The 25,828-nt window shown below is 31.0% G+C and overlaps 1 protein-coding gene across 1 annotated transcript in view; it reads left to right on the top strand.

Moving 5' to 3' along the window:
- The window catches only part of Vps13D (vacuolar protein sorting 13D), a 145,462-nt gene that overhangs the window by 65,668 nt on the left and 53,966 nt on the right, over positions 1-25,828 (top strand). Inside the window, exons 37-51 of the mRNA XM_076503042.1 lie at positions 3,816-3,996; positions 7,576-7,778; positions 8,010-8,110; positions 9,097-9,293; positions 11,840-11,918; positions 12,405-12,562; positions 12,809-13,037; positions 14,186-14,413; positions 15,919-16,004; positions 17,995-18,093; positions 18,792-19,013; positions 20,052-20,190; positions 21,244-21,513; positions 23,460-23,574; positions 25,627-25,694. Coding sequence (XP_076359157.1) covers positions 3,816-3,996; positions 7,576-7,778; positions 8,010-8,110; positions 9,097-9,293; positions 11,840-11,918; positions 12,405-12,562; positions 12,809-13,037; positions 14,186-14,413; positions 15,919-16,004; positions 17,995-18,093; positions 18,792-19,013; positions 20,052-20,190; positions 21,244-21,513; positions 23,460-23,574; positions 25,627-25,694 — 2,375 coding nt within the window. The remainder of the gene's footprint in view (positions 1-3,815; positions 3,997-7,575; positions 7,779-8,009; positions 8,111-9,096; positions 9,294-11,839; positions 11,919-12,404; positions 12,563-12,808; positions 13,038-14,185; positions 14,414-15,918; positions 16,005-17,994; positions 18,094-18,791; positions 19,014-20,051; positions 20,191-21,243; positions 21,514-23,459; positions 23,575-25,626; positions 25,695-25,828) is intronic.

Raw genomic sequence — 25,828 nt, 5'->3', positions numbered from 1 at the left:
AGGCAGTCTGTTTAGTCATAAGGATGGTTTTATGTTATTACTGATGATACACAGGCAGTCTGTTTAGTCATGAGAATTGTTTTATGTTATTACTGATGATACACAGTCTGTTTAGTCATAAGAATTGTTTTATGTTATTACTGATGATACACAGGTAGTCTGTTTAGTCACAAGGATTGTTTTATGTTATTACTGATGATACACAGGTAGTCTGTTTAGTCACAAGGATTGTTTTATGTTATTACTGATGATACACAGGTAGTCTGTTTAGTCGCAAGGATTGTTTTACGTTATTACTGATGATACACAGGTAGTCTGTTTAGTCATAAGGATGGTTTTATGTTATTACTGATGATACACAGGCAGTCTGTTTAGTCATGAGAATTGTTTTATGTTATTACTGATGATGCACAGGCAGTCTGTTTAGTCATGAGAATTGTTTTATGTTATTACTGATGATGTACGGGTAGTCTGTTTAGTCATGAGAATTGTTTTATGTTATTACTGATGATGTACGGGTAGTCTGTTTAGTCATGAGAATTGTTTTATGTTATTACTGATGATGTACAGGTAGTCTGTTTAGTTATGAGAATTGTTTTATGTTATTACTGATGATACACAGGTAGTCTGTTTAGTTATGAGAATTGTTTTATGTTATTACTGATGATGCACAGGTAGTCTTTAGTCATAAGGATTGTTTTATGTTATTACTGATGATACACAGGTAGTCTGTTTAGTTGCAAGGATTGTTTTACGTTATTACTGATGATACACAGGCAGTCTGTTTAGTCATAAGGATGGTTTTATGTTATTACTGATGATACACAGGCAGTCTGTTTAGTCATGAGAATTGTTTTATGTTATTACTGATGATACACAGTCTGTTTAGTCATAAGAATTGTTTTATGTTATTACTGATGATACACAGGTAGTCTGTTTAGTCACAAGGATTGTTTTATGTTATTACTGATGATACACAGGTAGTCTGTTTAGTCACAAGGATTGTTTTATGTTATTACTGATGATACACAGGCAGTCTGTTTAGTCATAAGGATGGTTTTATGTTATTACTGATGATACACAGGCAGTCTGTTTAGTCACAAGGATTGTTTTATGTTATTACTGATGATACACAGGTAGTCTGTTTAGTCATAAGGATGGTTTTATGTTATTACTGATGATACACAGGCAGTCTGTTTAGTCACAAGGATTGTTTTATGTTATTACTGATGATACACAGGTAGTCTGTTTAGTTGCAAGGATTGTTTTACGTTATTACTGATGATACACAGGCAGTCTGTTTAGTCATAAGGATTGTTTTATGTTATTACTGATGATACACAGGCAGTCTGTTTAGTCATGAGAATTGTTTTATGTTATTACTGATGATACACAGTCTGTTTAGTCATAAGAATTGTTTTATGTTATTACTGATGATACACAGGTAGTCTGTTTAGTCACAAGGATTGTTTTATGTTATTACTGATGATACACAGGTAGTCTGTTTAGTCACAAGGATTGTTTTATGTTATTACTGATGATACACAGGTAGTCTGTTTAGTCGCAAGGATTGTTTTACGTTATTACTGATGATACACAGGTAGTCTGTTTAGTCACAAGGATTGTTTTACGTTATTACTGATGATACACAGGTAGTCTGTTTAGTCACAAGGATTGTTTTACGTTATTACTGATGATACACAGGTAGTCTGTTTAGTCACAAGGATTGTTTTATGTTATTACTGATGATACACAGGCAGTCTGTTTAGTCATAAGGATTGTTTTATGTTATTACTGATGATACACAGGTAGTCTGTTTAGTTGCAAGGATTGTTTTACGTTATTACTGATGATACACAGGCAGTCTGTTTAGTCATAAGGATGGTTTTATGTTATTACTGATGATACACAGGCAGTCTGTTTAGTCATGAGAATTGTTTTATGTTATTACTGATGATGCACAGGCAGTCTGTTTAGTCATGAGAATTGTTTTATGTTATTACTGATGATGTACGGGTAGTCTGTTTAGTCATGAGAATTGTTTTATGTTATTACTGATGATGTACGGGTAGTCTGTTTAGTCATGAGAATTGTTTTATGTTATTACTGATGATGTACAGGTAGTCTGTTTAGTTATGAGAATTGTTTTATGTTATTACTGATGATACACAGGTAGTCTGTTTAGTTATGAGAATTGTTTTATGTTATTACTGATGATGCACAGGTAGTCTTTAGTCATAAGGATTGTTTTATGTTATTACTGATGATGTACGGGTAGTCTGTTTAGTCATAAGGATTGTTTATATAAAAATGGCAGCAACAGAATTGTTCAGAGTTAATTTAAATATTAAACACAAAAATTTGATGTAGTTTTTATTGATTCTGTTAAAAAGTTTTCTGTTATTTACAATTACTTTGCTTCTCATAATATTTGAAGTTCTTAAGATCCAGCCTTAGTTACTGAATTTGACTTTTTATTAATTATTATAAATTCTCAAATCTTTAAGATATTTAAGGCCATTGTTTACTGTATAACCTTTTAGGTTTTGTAAATTACATGTTTATTAAAAGTTTATTGTTGAAACACAAATGTGTTTTTCAGTAGATCTGATTGAAACATAATATAATGTTTAGAGACAACAAGGGATCTATCAGTACATCTAAGCTGTCCCATACTCTAAACTAAACTAAAATCATTGAAATCCACCTGTTATCATTTATATGGTTGTAAAGTTTCCTTTTAAACTCACTTAAATTTATTTTATTCGCAACATCCGAAGACAACCCATTCCCAGAAACTGACCATACCCTGTGACAAAAATAAAACGTTCTTAACTTACTCCACCTCTCATATGTCCCTTAGAAACTGGAACTAAATTGTTCATATAGGTAAAAATTTGTATTTATGTCTCCTAGTTCTACTATTCTCACTGTTATATATGAAAAAAGATAATTCATCAACACTGTACATTCCCTTTACAAACTTAAACATATAAACCAGATCCAGTTTAACTTTTACCTCTCAAAAGAAAACAGTTTTGCAGATTTTTATTTCTCTTTGTATGGCAATCTCTCCATCCAGTCACCATTTTAGTAACCCTCCTCTGAACCCTTTACAACAGTTCAATGTCTTTTCTGTGGTAAGAAGGCCAAGACTGAAAACAATACTCCAAATGCAACCTGGTTAGGTTGCCAAATACAATGAAATTATAACTTCTTTCAACTTGTATTCAGTATTTCTGTAGATAAATCTAAAATCCTATTTGCACAACCATTAGTGACAGCACACTGCTTGATTGGCTTAAAACACTCATCAATCTTTATACCAAGATATATTTCTTTTGTGACACTGCTGAGGTTATTTCTGTCCAAATTATATGCATTCAATGTATTTTAATAATTGATTTAAATAATATTCAGTTTAATTTTAAATAATACTTCTCTTTGCTTGCACCTACTAATGATGTTCTTCGTGGATTAGTTTGTTTGATGTTATAGATGAAAAATAGTAGCATACTAATAAAAGTTACAGATGTTGAAACACTGATACATGTTTCCGTATTACAGTCACGTATCACCCTTTGCTAGGGTGTTTTAATAAAATAAAATACCAATAAATTTGATAACTTGCTCTTTGGACATTCTTGCTTTGTTTTTCCCTGTAACAGCCATTTTTTTATTTTAAACAAAATGTCTAGTTAGATGTTCTACTGTAAAACCATTATCATTTTAGAAAAGCTAGCTTTTATCTGGTTCATATGTTTTATTTTATTATCTTTTATGGCATTTATTATTTTTATCTTCTACTTATGTAGATATGGGACTCCAGATCCACAATTAGACAGGCAGTACGACATTAGAGTCAAGTGTCGAATGGCATCTGTTCGATACGTCCACACTCATCGTTTCTATATGGAAACAGTAGCTTTTTTTCAGCAATTTAATCAGCTTCAAGACTTGATGTTGACAATACGGGCTGCAGCCACAGGAGCAATGGTAATTTAACATTTTTCACACAGTGGTTGACGTGACTAATCTTATAATCATAAGAGTTTACGAACTATAACTTTTAATATCTTTTGTGTATCTTCACAAAATATGGCAAGTTTTCAGTAAACATTAGAAGTCTTTTGTACACAAAGAAAATTAGAAATTTTAATTTACTGTTTTTACTAAATATTTGTTCATGAATACAATCTATTAATATGTATATATATATATATATATATATATATAAATATATATACACTGTTGGCCAAAATCTTGAGGCCAACGAACATAAAGAAAAAAATATGCATTTTGCATTGTTAGACTCAACCATTTATTTGAGTAGAGCTTTGAAAGATGAAAATAAGAAAAGGGAAAATAAAAATTAAAAACTTCTTCAGCATTTAATAGGCAAAATGTGAACACTATGAAGTTAGCCTAAATACTAGCTGGCGAAAAGTTTAATAATGCCAATGTAGCCAGCTGCTGTTTGATGCCGCTGTATAACCTGAAGCTCCATTATTCCATGGAAGGAGAAAGCATCCCAGATCAGGATGGAACCTCCTTCACTGTGTCATGTAAAAAATGTCTCTGGTGGGATATCCTTATCATGCCAGTAACGTTGGAAGCCATCTGGACCATCCAGGTTAAATTTTTTCTCATCAGAGAACAAAACCTTCTTCCACTTTTCTACTTCCCATGTTTGATACTTCTCAGCAAAGTTTAATTGAGCTGTTTCGTGGTGTGGAAGGAGGCGTGTCCTTTGAAGACGTTTACGGTTTTTAAAGCCTTTCTCTCGTAGATGCCATCTTATTGTTCTTGAACTACATTCTGCGTCCGTAAAGGCCTTAATCTGGTTTGACGATTGGCTGGTGTCTTGCCGGACAACCTGTTGAAACCTCCTGCCCATCGCCAGCAAAATTTTCTTGGGCCTACCACACTGATTCTATCCCTTTGGGTCTTTTAAGAAATTTGCAACAGCAGTTTTACTATGCCCAATATCTCACGAGTGATGACACATTGAGAGAGACCTTGCTTTTGCAGCTCCACAATTCTGCCACATTCAAACTCTGTCAACCTTTTAGCCTTTGCCATGTTTTTACCCAATGTAACACAGGAGATGTCAGTGGGAGATGTTGACAATGCTAATGCTTGAACACAAATGACTAAATTTCATTACGTGTTTATTGATTAACGCTTCATTTCAGTATGGTCTTAAACTTTTGACCAGCTTGTATTTAGGCTAATTTCATAGTGTTCACATTTTCCTTATTAAATGCTAAAAAAGTTTTTTATTTTCATCTTTCGAAGCTCCACTCAAATAAGTGGTTGAGTCTATCAACTCAAAATGCATATTTTTTTTCTTTATATTCATTGCCCTTAAGATTTTGGCCAATAGTGTATTTGAAGTCGGAGTGTTGACTAGCCCAAGTGCAAAGTGATTTTCAAGTTAAGTTTAAAAACACTTATTTGAAAATTTTATTTGGGGTAACTTCTGAAACTTCTGAAATAAATATCAAGCATTTTTTTATGCAGTGAATCTGTATACAGACTCGGTCAATTTGACCAAACTTGTAACCACCAGAAAAAAGTAGGAAATAAAGTATAATTACTATTTTTTATATTTCTGGAATGACTATAGATTATAACAGGAAACTACATTTGTTTATCCAAAGTAGCTTAAGACTCATAACAGTAGATGTCTGTTTATATTTGTTCTTATTGTTTTATTGCCCTTTGAACTATGTATAGCTAATTTTCTTTCCAAACAAGTTGTAAACACTGGGTGAATGTGTACAATAATGTAGTGCATGAACTACTTGCAAGCATACCTGGTGAATAATTTTTTATTGATTATTTTACCAAATCTATCCTGTTAATATCTAATTTTTACATTTTAATTACTTGTATAATAATACATAAATGGCATGAATGAAACACAATTAATATAGTACTTACCTTTTTCTTTTCTTTTTGCTGTGGTTTGAGTTAAAATTTTAACTCAGTTTTTCTTGCAATTAATAACGTTAATTAAACAATGCCTTAACTATCTGGATTTTACTGATTTTCTACTAGAGCATAATAGACTAAGAATAATGCCTATAGCTTTTCAATCTGGACATTATGAGAAAAGCTTTCAAACTGAATATGAAATAGACATCAATCTGTACTGGAAAAAATGCCGTATAATATTTTACATTCCAGATTAAAACTTTTATCTTTGTATTGGATACAAATAATGCAATATAAAACATCAGAGAAGAAAAATAATGTAATACAAGTGTGAGAGGAACTACTGGTAATTCGTGGAAAAAAGTGTCACAGGTTGGGTCTGACTTCCTAGTTTATGTCTAAATAAGTAAGATTAAAAGTTATAGAATTAGACTTTACCTTAGTAATATCTATATTGTAATAAGTAATTCACAATAAATTACATACATCTGTCAAAAGAGCTAAATTAATTTCAGTTAGAGGAAGGAGACGTGGAAAACGAATGTTATGATTCTCATTGTAGGAGAGATGAAATTTTTAAAAAATACTTCCTTATGAAACTAAGAACTTCAAATGCATGTGATATTAAAACTTGATTTATGTATGTTTTTATGTCAAGCATATTCGTATATATACTCTTAATAAGGTTGATTATTTCTTAAATGTTATTTGTAAGAGGTTATGACATGTGCACTTTGAGCTATTATAGTTAAAACTTGAGACCTGTTTGTCTGTTCAGGACATTTCATCTACTAAACTAAACTTTAAAATTAAAAGTAAATCCTCAAAACCAGTTCTTGTTCACTTGTATTTTAAAAGCTTTCACTTAAACTCTTTTGTTCTCTGGTGGCCTAGCAGTAATTCTGTGGACTTAGTGCTAAAATCTGGGCTTTGATTCTCTGCAGTAGACACAGCAGATAGCCCCATGTAGCTTCACTCTGTAACAACCAAACCTAAACTCCCTTAAATTAACTGCACCCATAAAGTCAGTTAATTCCAAAGGTGAAACACCCTGTTAGAAAAACAAAGGTTAACTGTATATGACTCTTACTCTTAATTCTCCATTGTTACTATTAAATATGAAAAAAAATGTATTGGTAATCTCCTTAACAATATTGGCATCTCAATAATCACATCCATTCTAACTTCTCTTGTTTCAAGAGAGAACAGTTCCAAAGATCTTGTATGACAATATTTTCATCTCTGAACCCTTTCCAGCAAGTCAGTGTCATTTCCGAGGTAAGACATTTAAGACTGAAAACACACATGCACAGTACTGTAACTATGGCCTAACCAGTGAATTATGTAATAAAAGTATAACAATTTTTTAGACGTATTCAGGATTTTGTTAATGCAACTGTAAATCTCATTTGTGCTATGTTAAGCCTAATGATAGTGTTTTGTCACTACTTTCTAACTAAAGTAATTTAGTTTATCTTTAAAATAGGGAGTGACAAATAACAATGCTTATATGCATATTTCTCAAGTTTCCAACAGAATAATATTTTATTTAAACAAGTTTTATAAACCTTTCTGTGGGTTGTTTGAACCCACATAATGCAATTTAAAATATGTAGATTTTTTTTAAAATTAAAGGTGAATCCCGATGTTATCCGTGGATCTCGTATCCTCGTGGATATACAGGCAGCTTCTCCTGTGATTGTTGTACCTCACAGTCATTTCTCACAGGAAGTGTTGGTTGGTAACCTAGGACAATTAACTGTGTCTAACAGCTTTCTGTTCACTGGAAGTTCCGGAACCATTAGCATCCAGCAGAAATCTCCTTCTCCTGAAGAAAAGTATGTTGGTGAATCAAACTCAGTTTTTTATTTTATTTAATAACTGTTGTTTATCTTTCCTTCATTTCTTTCCTTAACAAATCAGTTAGGGTATTTATGAGGTTTTTTCTTATGGCCTTTTTCAGAGTTTTTAGTTAATGAAACAATGTTTGTTAACTGATCTCCTTAACCAGATTATGTGATTATAATTTTCCTTTTGCATTTAACTGTTCTTTTTACTGAATTATTAAGAAGTCCCATTTCTTCTGACCCAATGACTGGGAGTGTATATGGAAGTCTTGACAATGCCAGTGAAGAGAAAATATCAAGACAACATTCTGTTGCTACGTCATGTACGTAAGAATTTATTGTTTACTTTTCTCAAAAGTAAAAATAGCTATTCATGACATTTGAGTGAGTTCTGTCTATAATACTTGAATATGCTGTTGGTGTTTTAACTTTTTATTTATGGTGATGATAGTGACTGAGTAGCAAATTTGCATCAGGGTGAGATTATACTCTATTAGTTATAGATACTGAAATAAAAAGTACCATTTGAATAAAAAAAACAACAAACGCTTAGATTAATAAAACTAAAGCCATATAAGTTTCTCTCAACTTTATTCATTACTGCAGTTGAATTCCAAAATTTTTTGTTTTTAATTTCCGAACTATTTTGTATAATTGCTCGTTCAATGTGAAGAACTCAATATTTTATGTTTAATATCAGTACCTGTTTTTGTTGGCTTACTTTAACATCAGTTGTCATTATTGACCTTGCAATGAAATCAGATAACAGAAGAAAAAAATGTATATTTCTTGCCAGATACTTGGAATATCTGACTTAGTTTTTTTCATGATTTTTCAAACTGTTATTTAAATTCCTAAGTTTCAGGATTATCTAAAGAAGTTTTTTACCATCTAGATTGTACCATGTGTAATCAGTGAATGTCTAAATTTGGTAATGAATAATTATAAGGGGAATAAAATACAAGTTGTAATGTTATACAATCTTGTGATCATAATTAAAACTAAAATAAAAGTAACTAAGAAATGAAATTGTACAGTTTTAAGAATGAAAAGGGTAAAGGTACCAGCACTGCATGTATTTGGACAGCCTTAAAAACCAACCTGTGGTTCGTATGGGTTTGTTATAAACAGTTACACTCTTCGTGAATTACACATTATGAAATTAACCTGTTCGTGTTCAGAGAGGAGTTTAAGGGTATGTTTAGCCATTTGTTTCATTTTATTATAAAAATGTCCACAATTTTCGTTTAAGAATATTTTGTGATAAGTATAATGAGAACAGTAATGGAGGTTTCAGTATCTCTTACAGTTTCTGAAAATCACGTGTGCTTGCTTGATGTAATGAATGTGGAGCTATCTGATATGTTTCTCTATTCTGCTGTCCACACCAACAGAGGTGCTTCTTATCCAAGTTACGAACACAAAGCATATTCAGCAGAGGTCGTAGATAGTGACAAGTTTTGTATAGCAGACCTTCATTTTCCTTCCTATTTAATTTGCCATCAGGTAATCCAGATATTCATAATTGGTTTTGGTATTTTATAAAATGTCTCATTGTTTTCTGTCTTATCTGTTAACTTGACTTGGCAAGCACTGTTTTCTTAAAAGTAGAATTTGTTCCTTTATTGTCTTTTATTTTTATTATTTTTTTGTTTTTTAATTTAGAGACTTGAGCATGTTTGTGTAACGTGTCTGTAGTTTTTGTAGTAAGTCTAACAGGATATTTGGACATAGTTTAATGAAATTAAATTTAACAAACTAAGAATGGGACCTTTGTTAGTGTTCTGATCAAACAGTACTGGATGAGTAACATTTAATTGGTCCTTATAATACATGATAAAGATTCATATACACCATTCTGCTGAATAGGAAGTATTTAGAGGAAAATGGAAAGTTTGATGACAGAAAAAATAGTTTTGTTAATAGTATCATAAAAGTGATAGCTGCAAACCTAAACTGTGTCATCATATAACAAAGGCTATAATTATTAACAAATTTATGTTCTGGAATGAATTTCTTTTGCCTAACAACATAATATTGAAGATCACACACTAGAGTTTGAATGAATTTCAAAGTTTTGAAATTCATCCTGAGTGTAAACATAGCGTAAAAATTTTTATATAACCTATTGCTGATATTTTTACCTCAGATTTACAATTAGTCTGATATGTTGCATCAGTAACTTGTGTTGAAATTGGGATTACCCTACATTTTATCAGAAAGTGAGATATGCTTAGATTTGAGTGTTATAATTTATTACTGATTATTAGAAACTACTCTATGAAGTTAGTTATTGGAAATATGAGGTACACAATGTACAAGGTAATAACTTGATGTTTGTTGAGATATGATGCAAAATATTAATAGCTATTCTAGAATGTTAGAAATCTGTAAAGTTGAAGCATAGGAAGTGTTTGTAAGTAAGTCAGTATGAGTATTTTTTATGAACTTGATTGCTTAAATTCATGAAGTCATTTCAATTTTAGCAAAAGGTTTTTTCATAATTATATCTTCCAACTATTTTTAAATCTCTACACAAGCTCAGTCAAACTAACTGACCACATGACCAGTTTGTACTTGTTTAAAATCATTACAGTTTTGATACTAACAAGTTTCAAAATAGTACATATATCTTCACAGAATTTAGCATTAAACTCTTAAGTCTTTCACATACAAAAAAAACTGATTTTTTTGTGAAGCATTTTCAGTAAACTATAAATAGATTTGCCCCTGAATATATCAAGTCTTTTTTGGCTAGTTTGAGTGCAAAGGGATTTTCATGTTAAAATTAAATATACTTCATCTCAAAATTCTTGTATTTAATTTTCCCTCTCATAACTCTGTATAAGGTAGGTTGATTTGACCAACATTGTAACCACCAAAATCAAAATGTATTTAAATTACCCTTGTTTTGTTTCTAGAATGACTTCAGATTGTAATGATGATACATTCATTTATCCTAAGTAGTTTTAAACTTTTAACAGTATTCAAGTATTTATACTTTATTTGTTTAAGTTATAATTCATGCCATTGTAAGTTGTAAAAAAGCTTTTGGAAATGTAGAGCTAACGTTATGCTATTGAATTATATTATCCACAAGCTGTTCCAAGTATACATGCCTTGTAAAACCTTTTATTATGTTACTATTTTACCTAATCTAAAATTAACTAACCTAAAGAGATTCCATTTTTTACATTTTAATTACATTTATAATAAAGAACATACATGTATACATGAAGAAGAAATAATATACTTACTAAGGTCTTTTTTGATGTTGATGAAACTTAACCCTAAATATTTATACTAGTGGTAATAATAGACTAAATAAATTTTATTCAATAAAATAATATCCAAAGAAAAAAAAAATAGCATGCAAGAGTAATTAAAAATTCATCCAGTTTGTATATTTTTTTATGAGAATGAAACTTGTACTAAAAGAGAAATTCACTACTCTCTTTAGAAAACAACATAATATAATATGTCACTTGATAGATGAAAACCTTGGGTTTCTATTGGCTGTAAATGTAGTATTAAACATAAGAGAGAACTATTAACAAATCATAAAAGAGAGAATGTAACAGGTGGATATGGCAAGAGGGATCTGATTTTGTATTTGGCTCTGTAACCAAACAAAATTGAAGACTATAAAAATTGTTTTGCCTAAGCAATGACTATTTGATAAGAGAGTAATTTATGTGTTGGAGTGGTGGTGAATAAATTACAGAAGAAAGACTGCCTAAAAAAAGATAACATTTCTCCTGCTTTGTGAAATTCACAATTACGTTTAATATTGCTTTATAAAATCAAGAACTTAAAAGTTACATACTACTAAAATATGATTATTTGCTATGATTTTATGCTCTATTAATTGGTATAACAAAAAAGTAGTTTGATTAAATATTTAATGTAAGTCCCTAAAAACCTTGTGATATGCACTGTAAAGGATGCCTGTTGCAAAAGGCTTAATAATTATACCAAGTTAAGTTCAGTCTATCTATATTTTCAGAAATTCGACCTCTGTTGCATCAACAAAGGTTTGTTTGTTTTTACAGGGTGGTCAACTACTCAAAGAGAAATTCATGCTAAAGCTTCAGGTTGAGAGAAATCTGGATGGTGCCATCAGTCATAGTGGTTTGTGTTTAGCTTTTGTTTTTACATCACCTGTGCTTTAGTTTTTAATCTTCACATATAATTAAGTATATTAAAGATGTTTGTATGGTACATTGTCAAATTAGGGCCCAAAAGAAAACCTGAATCTACAGGTAATTTTTTTTAAATTCAAAATTTCTGCTGGTTTAAAAGAAATAATCAAGATTTTTATGTACGTAGTCAAGGAGTTTTTATCATTGATAAGAAAAAGTTAGCTTGCAATAATTTTTAGAGATGCATTGCATTGTTTATTTTTGTAGTAAACTTGTTTTTCTCATACCAGTAATCTGTACACACAATTAAACAACAGGTTTAATAGTGGATGTTACAAATTTAGTGTTGTTTATTTACTTAAGTATTTTTAGATAGATAAGTTGTAAGCCTACTCGATCAGATCTAAATGTTAATGTTTATTGACTGAAGTACCTTGTTAATTCATAGATGTACTTTTAAACATGTTTCTTCCAGTCCCAGACATAACAGTTGTGGGCAGCTTCTCATCAGTACATTTTACTGTCGACCTTTCCCAGTACAAACTGATTCGTGGAATTTTAGATCATAACTTGGGAGAACCTTTAGAACAGTTCCTAACAACCATAGAAAAATTAGAAGAGCCAGGAATCCAGGTTCTCATGCTTCTAATATGCTCTTGATCTATTTGTTTTCATTTCCACTTGCATAATACTTTCATGTAAAAGCTTGAAATTTGTATTTTTTGTAAAACAGAATAGTTTATGTAATTTCCATTCCATATTGTTAACATTTTTTTTCAATTATACATGTATTAATTTATCATTAAGGAACAACAATTTTTAAAATATTCATACTCCTTATTTTGTGATTCCTTATATATCGGTAACTTTTATTTGTAGACAACATCTGGAAAGACCTGGACATCCATAGCTTTTCACATGGATTTAATGAATGTGATAGTTGAGCTAGTGGAACGAAATTCACACCCTCAGTGTGCAAACTGTGAATCACGGTTAGCAAAATTCAACTTTATTAAGTCTCGCTTATCTTTTGAGGGATATTCTGATCAAAGTAAGGATGTCGATCTTGTATCTCATGAAATCAGAGTTTCAGATACAAGATATCAAGGTAGTGTTTTTTGTTGTATTTCTTTTGTGTATGTGTGTGTGTGTGTGTGTGTGTGTGTGTGCAAAAGGGAATGAAAACTATGTTTCACCTTTTCTCCAAAATTCTGAGATTTCAATAGTCTTATTGTTAGTAACATACACCTATCAATAAAGTCATCCTACAAATGAAAATACAAGAACATCTGATTTCATTTTAATTTTTAACATAATTATTTGCAACAAGTTTTATTATCTTCTATATCCAAAAATACCAGAGGAAATATAATCAGATAGGTTACTTATCTAATAGGAGAGCTAAATGTGCGACTCAAATTCGTTTTGGCTTTTACGCATTTATAAAGTCTTGTAACAGATGTCCACTAGGCAAAGGCATTTTTGTGAATGTGCTATTGTATACAGCTGAGTTATTGAAAATGCTGTTAAAATATTTTAACTTTTTTTTAATATATACAACTTTCCATACACAAATTTCAGGGTTTTAAAATAAGATTAGTGTGTTTTCCTTTTTTTTTTCCGATTATTGAATTGAAATAGTAAATAAACTTCAAAGCCTAATTAGATTTTCCCAGTTAAACTGATAATTTCTTAACTGCTATCCTATTGAATAGTGTAATAATTTACTAACAATTCAAAAAGTTATAAAAATCAAGTTTTAACTTCTCATGGTTTATTTTTTTTATTACCCTTAATTTGTCTATTGCAGCTCAAAGTCAAAGTTCATAAAAATAACAATTTCATATCTTTTTATCTATCACTAGTCAGTGTCAAAGATGTTTTTTCAATCAATACGACAAATCACTTAGGCTGGATGATGAACTCCAGTTTGATTGAAATTTTTTTGGGCAGTGATTGGTAGGGAACAAAAGACAGAATCAAAATTTTATCTATATGGCCCACTGATTTTGAGCTGCAATGCCCAAATTAAAAGGATTGAGCAGACATTTGCAGTTAACTTGATTTTTATTCCAAGTTTTAGGCCTATTGTTTTCAATAGTCAACTGGCTTTTTGTCTTTAAACCAATACTTTAAAAATACTGTTTTGACCAATTAGTATTTTATTTATATGGATTTAAACCTATTGGTGAACTTTATATATAGTTTTACTTAATTCTGACTTGGTGTAATTACCTGACGTTTTGTTTTGATTAGATGCCCCAGCAAATACACGACCAAACTTGTTCACAAACATTTTACAACCAAGCAAACCAAGCAAAGAGGAAGTTTCTCCTCTTCAGGTGGAAGTACATTATCGATCCACTCATGACTTTGCTCGTTTCACTATTTTGTTAAACAACATGAGAGTTATGGGAATTGTTGATTGGTTAAAAGATGTGCTGGAGTTTCTCTCAACCTCGGCAGAGAAACCAGTGATGCTAGGTTTGTTTAACTCAACCTTCTGTGATATTTAAGTAAAATTACTGAAAAGTATGCTTAGTCAAATTAAATTAAAAATATGTGTGTTAGGAATTTTGTTTCTCTACTTTCAAGTTACTTGAAACCTAATAATATTTAAACAGTAAAACCTAATGGTAAAGTGTGCAATTAGCTCTGAAGACAAAACAGTACATATCTAGATGTAACCCTTCAACAAATTTTTTTTTGACTAGTTTATAGGTGACTTGATATTTAATGTCTCGTGAAGGATGTCTACCTGATATTTTGTACAAAATAAAACAGAATAATGTGTTTATTTAAACATGTTAATTTATTGTTTATTACTTTTTATCCAAGTCATTTCTTCTCATAACTAGTGGAATAAAAGAATTTTGTCCAGTAATTGCTACACACACAAAATTTATTTTGTCTTTTTTACTGTGTGATAAATAGTTATACAAGTATTATATATATTTTCTCTTTCTAATTACTGTGCTACATAAAATGTGACAGAATATTGCTGAAAGAAAGTGTTTGTAGACTGCAATTTATATAAATTTTATGTATATATACGTATATACAGGCTTGTATACAGAATATTTGAAAGGAGGGTTTCTTATTCTTGTGAGATCAAAAGCCAGCACATATTGTACAAAGCATAATCAACGTGTAAGTCATGCTAATGGTGCAGGAATCTGGGGGCATGCCATTCAGAAAATATACCCCAAAAAAACTGCTGCTACAACATAAAATTTGGAAGTAATTTTGGATGAAATATAGTTTTAACAATTGGATGGCTGTTTATGTAAAAACTACAAACATTGAAAACATTGAATACCATAAGCAGGTGCACTGTAACTATCTAAATATAATTTAGTGGTTCAGCTAAACTCCAACAAAAATGTTAAATACATTTCAAATGGAATAACACTGTCTTGTGTATAGTTTGCCACTTGATACCTGATTTTCACTGTTCTATGGTTTTTGTTTCCATTAAAATCTAAAGAGAGTTTTAATGTACAAAGTTACTTCAGTGTTTAAGAACTTGGTATCATTTTTTTTCCTCGTGAAAATATTTTGTGTATCATTACTCATATTTTATTGGGACCTGTCGTAAATGAATGAATTTCTCTTATTTGTTTTAAAATGGTGAAAAAATTTTTTTTTTATAGAACGCAGTTTAAATTTTGCATGTAACAAGTAAAAAAAATAAAGTTTATAAAATTACATTTTAATAAGCTTTTGTAACGTTAATATTGTACTGTACAGCAGGGACACATGGCTTCTGAACACAGTTTGCTTATTTCTGGATGTTACTATTTCAATAATTTCATCTGGCAATAATGTGCCAAATGTATGTTCTTGTGGGAGGTTTGACTGACCTTTCAGACCTGCTGTGTTCACCTTTGTATTTTAGCCCATTTTGTTTTAATCTGTTATTGTTATTTGTAATACAGATGTTCTTACAGCAAATTTTTTAACACTAGATTTATGCTTGATTTTGATAGATAGAAGCAAGGCCTCTCTTGCTCATCTGAGCCTTGGTGAAAGCACCAGGCAGTCCTCAGTTTTTACAAAGTCTTCTCAAGAGAAAGTAAGTGACCCATAATAATTTTTTTTTTTTTTAACTTCACATTCAAAGATTCTTTACCCTGTACGGCTTATGTGCAAATATTAATTCATCCTGCAATACATGTATGTTAATGGTCACATGTAACTTATTTATCAATTAAAGAGACTAAGGTTCGTGGGTCAATACGTGTCTCTGCAACACAACCTTAGCAAGGCCGATTTTGACACCAGAAATATTGTGAAAAATGCTGAAATGTCAAAAACTGTATATATCACTGCTTGGAACTTGCAAGAAAGTGTTTCTGTACCAAATCCCATCCACATAATAGTTCACAAAACCCTTAAGTTCTTTTTTCTTTCTGAAAAATTGAGCAAAAGACAAAAATTCCAAACTTTTCCATATCTCTTTGGGGCTTGCAAAAATTATCTTTGTACTAAATCCCATGTACACTGGTCTACATATGACCAAGTAATGGACCAAAAACCCCTAAAATTATTTTTTTGTTACCTTTTCACACTTCAAAATAGGTATATTGCACATTTTTGTATCTGTATGTATGGGATATGTAGAAAACTATCTTTGTATCAAATTTCATGTAAATTGGTCACGGTATGGCCAAGTAGTTGACCAAAATCCCCAAAATGATACATTTTTTAGAACACTATCTTTCCTTAAAAAATGAGCAAGTCCACCTTTATCATATGCTATTAGGTGCATGAAAATATATGTTTGTGCTAATTTTAGTCTTGTCTGTTGTAAATGTGACTACACAAGCACCCAAAATATAAGTTTTTGGGGTTTGACCTTTCACTCCATAAAATCCTTAAGTCGTAAATGAAGAAATGAAAGAATGGCAGTTGCTTGAAAAATGTTTGGAAGAAGGAAGAAGATGAAACGATAGAAAATCATTATTTCTGTCTGTGTGTTAAACAAGAAAATTTAAAATATTTCACTGTCCAGAACTGTTAGACTAGCAAAGCACTTAAGTCTAACAAAGCACTTTGTCTTTCAGTGGGAAGTATGTTTGTTTTATAAATGTTATGGATATTAGTTACTGTTTGTTTGTTATTTTTCAATCTGTTTATCATGTGATTAATGTGAAAAGTACTTTAGCCTAATGAGTAATCGTTAAGATACAATCATGGTCATATAAAAATAAACAGTACTGTAAAACATTAAATACTATTCATATTTTTTTTTATTTATGTAGTAAATTTTAATATGTACCAGAAGCTTATGTTTTGTAATGTTTTTGTTGTTGTTTTTCAGTTTGTTATACTTATTAATATCAAATATACAAATAGTTAATTTGGTCAAACTATGTGTTTCACTGTTTATATTTTTTAAAATATTTAAATCTACATTATGTTTACTATATGTGAGAAGAAATCTCTCATGACTTCCGTTTAGTAGATATTATGATACAAATTAAAGTGGTCAGTTACACAAATTATCTTTCTTATTTATTTTTGAAGTAAACTTCGTGTGTTGATAAATTGTGATAGACACACCAGAGTTTGATATAATTATTATACAGGTTTGTTTCATTTCATGAAAATTATTAGAAATCATTATACTTCCAAGAAACTGTGTCAGATTTTATTATTGCTTTTGGTCCAAAATGAAATGTACATAATTTTGACACTAAAACTATAGTATTAAAGTGAAAAGCTTAGAAGTTGATAAATTATTGAATTTTTAAACACGTTCTTCCAAATGCTTTCTATCAAGAAGAATCTTCATATCTTGTTAAATATATTGAAAAGTTGAAAACAATTGTACAACTGACCTGAATCATGATATATCAGTGGCACTGTGGTCTTGTAATTAGTGTTTACGGGATTATCTTCTTTAACATTTAATATTCTAGAAGGACAGGATTCATACAGGTACATCTGCTTATTAGTATAAACATTCTTTAAACATAATTATTGCATAGTTTATGAACTTGTTTTTTTTGTATATTTATTTCAGTCGTTTTTTAATGTTCAAAATATTTTTTATAATGTAGGATGAAGTTCCTTTTGAACTCAGTCTAAATGTTACAGACACAGAACTGGTTGTTATTGAAGACTCGGCTACGTGGGACACAAGTGCTGTTATTCTTAATGTAAGTCATGAGTAGTCTCATAATTTAATTTAGATATCAATGAAATTTATTTGAATATTTAATGTAGTTGCTCTTCTTATTTTTTCTTGTTTTCTTTAAAACATCAAATTGTATTTTAATGACATTTTTATCAAATTCTGTAATTCAGATGTAATTGTAATTATTTTATATGAAATACTAACTACTTTATATCTCATCACAGTTTACTCATAGCCTGATTTCTATAGAAAAACTAGTGAAAGTTAAATACTATTTTGGAATCTTTTCATATTTTTAACTTTTTGAAATGCTTTTTTTATTGTAGATATGATGAGAATTATCTGGTTATAATGAAGAAAATTCACTTCTAGCTTGTGATGTTAATAAAGTTAGTTTGTTTCAGACTTTGTTCTAAATTATGTTTTGTAGAAAAGTGTCCTTACAAGTGAAAAGCAGTTTAACAGTAACTTATACAAAGAAATATAAAGTATAATTCCTTTTATGATCTTGTATTTATTATTCAGTCATCTTTCTTAAGTGTAAAATATAGGTTTTTGCAAAGAACTTGTGGTTGCCTTGAAGCTGCTTACATTATGATCATTTGGTTGCCTTGAAGCTGCTTACATTATGATCATTTGGTTACCTTGAAGCTGCATACATTATGATTATTGTAGATAATTGTTCTCCTTTAATAATTTTTTCAACATTTTTTTCTTTAGTCCACTGCTGTTATTGCCTTCAAACCCTGCTCCTTAGATAAGCCACTCTCCTGCATTCTTCAAAACTTGGAAGTATTTTCTTGTATCCTTGGTTTGGAGGAAGACACGGCTCTCTCTATTATTGATCCGGTAACTGTGAATGTGGACGTTGTTCAGAAATTATCATCACCATCGTATAGAAGATTATTTTCTGAGCTGGATAACACTGGTCATACCCTGGAGGTAATAACATTGTCATATTATTGACTGTTGTTTACAAATAAGAACGTGGATGTTTTTAATATCTTTCTTTTTTAAATTATTCTAAGTTGATAATTAGGCTTTAGCCCTGTATATCTTCAAGTTCTTTCTAATGTCACTTTACTTGGATCTGAAAGCATTTAATAGCTATTGACATCACCAGTTTGACTCTTTGCCATACACAGAATAAAACGTACATTTTCTTAAATAACACATTTCCTTTGGTTCAAGTGTTACATTATGGTGTTGTATTTTTGAGTTTTTTTAAATGTTTCTGGTGCTCTTTGGTAAGTGCTAACACATACTTATCAGGTGTATAACTAATCTTAGTTCATTATTTTTAGTTTTACAGTCATATAATACCAGTAAGAACATTGTTCAAAATGCAGCCAATTAATTATTTTTTTGCATTATAGTTAGTTTAAACATTTCTCATTATGTCATGCTATGAATCTGAGGGTTCTTGGTTGAAGACCTTTTCCCCACCCACCCCAAAAAAAGTGTTCTGGAGCTTTAATGTGGGTAAATTGTAAGAGCAACAGTTAAATTGGTTAGGGTAGCCCAACAATTAGTTGTGGGTGATGCTAACTAGCTGCCTTCCTTTTAGTCAGTCAGTTCAAAGTGAAGGACAGTGTGCGTAGATGGAGTGTTTGTAGTTTTTGTGCAACTATCTGAAAACAAACAAATGGCAATATTTCTTTGAATTAATGAATTGTCAAACTTCTTGAATTCAGTTTTTATATTAACAGAGATATTCACTATCTGTGCTTGCAAACTGTTTGAAATAAATTTTTATATTCCTTTTAATTTTACCATAATTTCCATTATGTTTCATATAATTTTATGCACAGAGTGTTTAGAGGTGACACACTTTTTTAATGAAATCATCCTAGTTAGTGGTGTGTAATTAGTAAAACTTTGTTTTACTGTTTTTGATGTGTTCTGTCGTTCTTGCTCTACTCGTTACGTTCTTTGTTTTTTGTGGTAACTAATACTAATATTCTATGTTTATTACTGTAGGTATCAGTTAACAATTTGAACCTGAGACTCTCGTACTATGACATGCAAATGTTTCTACAGATGTTTGAATCAATCCAACAACAGACTGGTATTAACACAGCAAAAGTATCTAATAAGAATCATTTTCCAACTTTTCCAGGTATGCTGCCAGTCACTGGTCATGTTTTTGTCAAAATACTTGGTTTTCAACCACTTTTTTTACATTATGGTGTTGATAACAGGGAAGTCTAAACTGAAATATTAATCAAGCTTTATGACTCACAGTACATTATCTCTTGTGCAAAGTAACTTAAAAATTCTAGTTTATAGCAAATCTAACTTCACTTTCCATGCTTTAAAAAAAAAACAGAAACAAAATTGGAACATAAAATATTTAATCATATATTCCTACCGTATTAATCATAAAGTTATGGGTGTACTGATAAAAATAAAATTGATGGTTAGAAAATTGTTTCAGGAAATTTCTTATTAAAATTGAACTAACAATCTACCACATGTTGAGCTGGTGGTCCCCACAATCGTGTAGCATAGTTCCATAAATTAATGTTGATATATTAGTAAAATTTCCTGCTAATGCAATAGTAAGTAAACAAATCAATAAGATTTTTGATAATAATAAACTTAGAAAATTAGTGCAGTTTTTATTTTATTCATTATAGACAATGATGATGAATTAAAGATAACAAATATCAAAGGTTTCTAACATTATTCCTTTACATTAAATGTTTGACCTTGTTATTTTAAGATCTCTAAGTAGCTAATTTTGCTGACTAGTTGATCAAAATTTTAGCCCAATTTTTCCTAGAAAAAAAAACGCAAAAACTTGTGATTAGCATCTGTGAGTTTACAGCAGTTTGATTTTGTTATAAAGTTATCTAATCAGTGACAAGTAAAATAGACAAAGGGAACCTGTGTTAAGTTAATGTAGATGTGTGTGAGATAATTCCCTTTGGTGAGTTCTGCTATTGGTTGATTGAGTAAGATTCAACTCCAACCTCTTCCATGCTGGATGGAGATCACTAATATTACCCTGTCAGTTAAAGAAACGTTTTTTTTGTGATAACTTAAACCATTATAAACAGAACAGAAGTGCATGTATGAGGGTAGAAAGATAAACTCTGTTTCATGTTTTCATTTAACACCAGTTCTCTTATCCTTAATATAAAAATGTAGGTTTTATTCTTTACTGCAGAATCAAGTATCCGATCACTTCAGGAGACTGGCTTTACACAGGCTGATTGTATTAAAGCACTAGAAATGTCTGATGGACAGCTGAACAATGCTGCCTTGTGGCTACTATCAAATGCTTCTCCTACTGAAACCATATCGCTCAAGTCTGAGCCAAAGAATGACAAGAGAATGAACATTGAAATGATGGAACTTAGACTTGGATGTGGGAGTTTGTGTATTATTGATGACTGCAAAGATTCTGATGTTCCTCTTTTGGAACTGACTGTCAAAGGTAGGTATTATGAGGAGTAGTGAGCTTCAACTGAGAATCCAGTCTGTTTAAAATTACAGTTGGATTCTTGTACAAGAAAAGTTAGAGATTTTATAGCTGTGATGTTTTGACACTAGTGTAAATTCTTCACTGAGATTTTTATGCATGTTAATGTAACTTTAATGTGTTCAGTTGAACTTTAATAATCTTCTAAATTTTTCTGACTTGTGTTAGAATTTGTTCATTATTTATTTTTGTTAGGCACACTATATATTTCTGTGTAATTATAATAGAGCCATTGTTGTAGTCTCGCAATACATGCATGTTAGGCATGAACTAGATTACTAACTGATGCTTACTGTTTTAGTTTTGATGCTGACAAAAGATGCATATTTAGCTGACTGATGGATCTACATAATTGAGAACTTAAAGTATTCGGGTAATACTTGTGGCTAATTAGGCATATTTAACAAAAAATATGGTACCCCCATCTGACAGTTAAAAATGGTAATTTAACGTTATCTAAGCAAAACGTATTATTGGGTGCAGAATCTTAAAACTGTAAAGCTAAAATTCAGACCTTCACAAAATTTATGGCACTTTGTGTTGAAACCTAATAAGCTTCCTTGTATTTACAAAGAAAACCATGTTATCAAGGTATACCATGTAGTACCAATGTGACAAAAACAAAACCAGTACATTTCCCATTGTAGATAAATTTTTCAAACATCTTTCTTCATACTGTTGAGGTTCGAGGACACACACATACTGAACAAATCTAGAAAAATATAATTGCTTGCAGAATTTCAAAACAAATATCTATTACATAATTTGGACCTAAAATGTTATTTGGTTATTTAATACAACTTAAAAAAAAATAAATATATGATTGGAGAGAGTAGAAGGACCAAACTAGAAAAATAAGTTGGTTAGATTGAAAGAATTAGAATGTTGTGTTGTAATTTTTTTTTTTTTAAATTCATGGGAAGGAGGGTTATAAAGCTGGAATTATTACATACCAGCAAAAGTGGTATCCAGCTTCATTCAGGTTATTAGATTGATTTATTCTAGATTACTCAGTTAGTGTGTGTATTCTGAACCCAGTTTAGCAAAAAAATGTAACATATATACTTTTATTGCTTCTTTAGGATGTAATGTGTTTATAAAGGTAACCTTCCCTCTGACTTGTCTTTCGATTTTTAAACTTCAGTGATCAAAACAAACCTCTTTAATTAATGGAGCTTCTGTATTAGAACACAACAAATTTTTTTAATTTTATAGTTTATATATTCCATTTTATACTTTCAACACGTGACCTCTTAACAACAGTAATAGGCTATACTTTTATTGCTAAGCAACATGATATAAAAATGGTTGTTAGAATGCAATGTTACCAAAATGCACTGCTTTTTGTATATATTAGAAGTTATATAAGGAACCACATCTTTTCTATGTAGTTTTATTGCTAGATTGTCTGATTAAAAATTCAAGTATGTGCACTCGCCAATACATAAGCAATGGTTCCCAGGTGCATGTCTTCGGGGTCCACTTAGTATGGGTGCAAAATTTCAGGTGTCTAGAATCTTTCCTCATGGAGCTATGGCACATGACACACACACACATCTGCATGTCTGTCTGTGTTATCTGTTTGTAATATAAGGAACCACTTCCTTTCTATGTGGTTTTGCTAGCTTGCCTCATTAAAAAGATAAGCAAGTGTGCATGCACATTTCTGTGTGTTTTTTCACACAAAAGATGCACATGCATGCATATATAGATAAATAATCATGGCCAGGTGCAAACTTTCATTTCAGGTTTCTCAGTTCTTTCCTTTTGGAGTTGTGGCAATCACCTACACAGACATGAACATTTTGACATGAAGGTTTGGACAATAATACTATCTTATTTAAAAGTTAATATACTGTTTTATAAGGATAATTTTTCTTTTATTTTTACTTCATCTTCAGATCTGAGAGTTCAGCAGAAGCAAGCTCCAAATGAGGGGGTTTCGACTTTCCAGCTTTCCATAGCATATTACAACAGAGCCTTGTCAGGTTGGGAGCCTGTTGTTGAACCGTGGAGGTACACTGTTCACTTTACTACACTAGGATCATTGTATAAAGTAAAGTGTTCTGAAGCTATTAGTAATTTTTTAAATAGTAGTATTTGCTAAAGTGGTGTTAATTAAATAGGTAAAATTATGGCGTGTCTTTTGAAAGTTGGAAAATCTGGAATTTTTCCTAGAACATAAAGAGCAGAAAGTTTTTGAAATAGTGTTGCTACCATGTTATTGTACTTGATTACCGATAGTTTTTACTGAATTATATTATTACCACATTGAATAGTGCCGTCTCTTCAACTGTGCATAGTGCTCCTCCTGTCTTTGGTTCCTGGTTGCTCAGTAGTAATTCTGAAGGGCTTATAACACTAAAAAACTGTATTTCAGTAATAATGTTGAGCAGAGAACATATAGATCTCATTGTGTAGCTTTGTTTGACAACAAAGAAACGAGTTTAACTAAACCATCCAATATTGGATACTGATTTTCCTCCAACTTTGATCAACATATGTTTGTAGTTGTAGAATGTTGTTCTTCAGTAACAGTTTGAAACAGCTGTTGGTTTCTCAGAATCTATCAAGCCCTAACTTCATTAACCTTGAAGAGAACGTCTGGCATTGTTAGCTTAATATGAATATACGTTGGGCCCAGCATGGCCAAGCATGTTAATGCATTCGATTCATAATCCAAGTGTTGCAGGTTCGAATCCCGGTCGCACCAAACATGCTTGTCCTTTCAGCCGTGGGGGCATTATAATGTGACGGTCAATCTCACTATTCATTGGTAGAAGAGTAGCCCAACTGGGTGGTGATGACTAGCTGCCTTCCCTCTAGTCTTACACTGCTAAATTAGGGATGGCTAGCACAGATAGCCCTCAAGTAGCTTTGCGTGAAATTCAAAACAAACAAACATAAACATACGTATTTAGGACTAAACTAAATCTCTTGGCCAAACCCCTTGAGATGTTATTAGGATTATGGCTGAAAATGTCATTAACACAAAGGGTACCCAGGAGGTCTATTAAATCTTCACAACAGATTCGCTGTTTACAGGGTATTTATTACCAGTACTAGGTTGATTTTTAGTTTTGCTCTAAGTAAGTATCTTGCTCTTCTGAGAAGTTAATAGAACAGAGGAAGCACTCTTGAACAAGCTGGAAAATATTTTTTCTTCTCTTTTTCATCATTATGGATGAATGCAGATAAAGAGGATAATGTTGTTTAATACTGATGTTAACATTCTACCAACAGAACAAAGCCAACACGATTCATACACATACGGATTTCATTATGTGATTTCACTAAGTGGTAACAGTGTCTGTAAAAATCATCATATATATGTTCTTTAGTTTTCCTTTCTAATGTCATCACCACACAACCACATCGTATTTCCTACCAATGATGATAAACTGTGTGAAATAATAGGCCAGCTAGCAGTTGTGGTCATCTAAAGATCCTACTTTTAATGAAAATATTTGCAGGGACATCTTAGAGCATGTTATTAAAATAAGCATTGACAGATGTCCCTCAGATTAGGTGTATTAAACATGTTTGCCACATGTGAATGTTTTCATGACTCATCCTTTTATTTTTTATTTTAAGATAATAGTTTCTTCACCATGTTTATATTCTTGTCATACATTTATTATTGTCACCTCAGTTGTTTGTTCCATGAAGACAAGGCTTGCGTTCAGTAGGGTGTCTATCTCGTGATGACGAGAAACCCACTTGAATTAAAAATGTATCTTGGGACAGCTGATATGGTGAACCTGTTAACCTGAAGATAACCTAAGAAAGTCAAAACATTGTTTTCTGCTTTATCCATAAAAGTGTTAATACCCATACCAGCTGTCCTGAGATACAGGGTGTCAACCTCTCAATAAAACTGTCAAAGAAATGAAGAATTTTCACAGAACACTGGCTGTTTCTCTTTAACCAACTGCATTTTGTAGCATGAAAAAACAATTTATTCAATTTGTTGCATTATGTGGTCCCCACTGGTAGTGAATGTTACAAAAAAAAAAAAAAATGTTAGTGTAATGAGATTTAATCTTTTTCTGTGGTTTTATTTAACAGATGTAAAACAGAATGGTCAGCAGGCCCCAATTTATATGGCAATAAGAAGTTCTCTATGAAAGTGAATGGTAAGTTTCAGTTCAGTTATATATTACTAGATAAATGTCCTTCACGTTGTTTAGGAATGTATCAAAAGTTACCAATCATAAAAAGAAATATATAATATACAGCATGAAAATATTTTATCTAGACAAATTGTTGA

This window comes from Tachypleus tridentatus, chromosome 6 (genome assembly GCF_004210375.1).
Source record: "Tachypleus tridentatus isolate NWPU-2018 chromosome 6, ASM421037v1, whole genome shotgun sequence".
Classification (NCBI taxonomy): Eukaryota; Metazoa; Arthropoda; class Merostomata; order Xiphosura; family Limulidae; genus Tachypleus; species Tachypleus tridentatus.
Note: the sequence above shows the minus strand (reverse complement) of the source record. Positions and strands in the feature narration are given on the sequence as shown.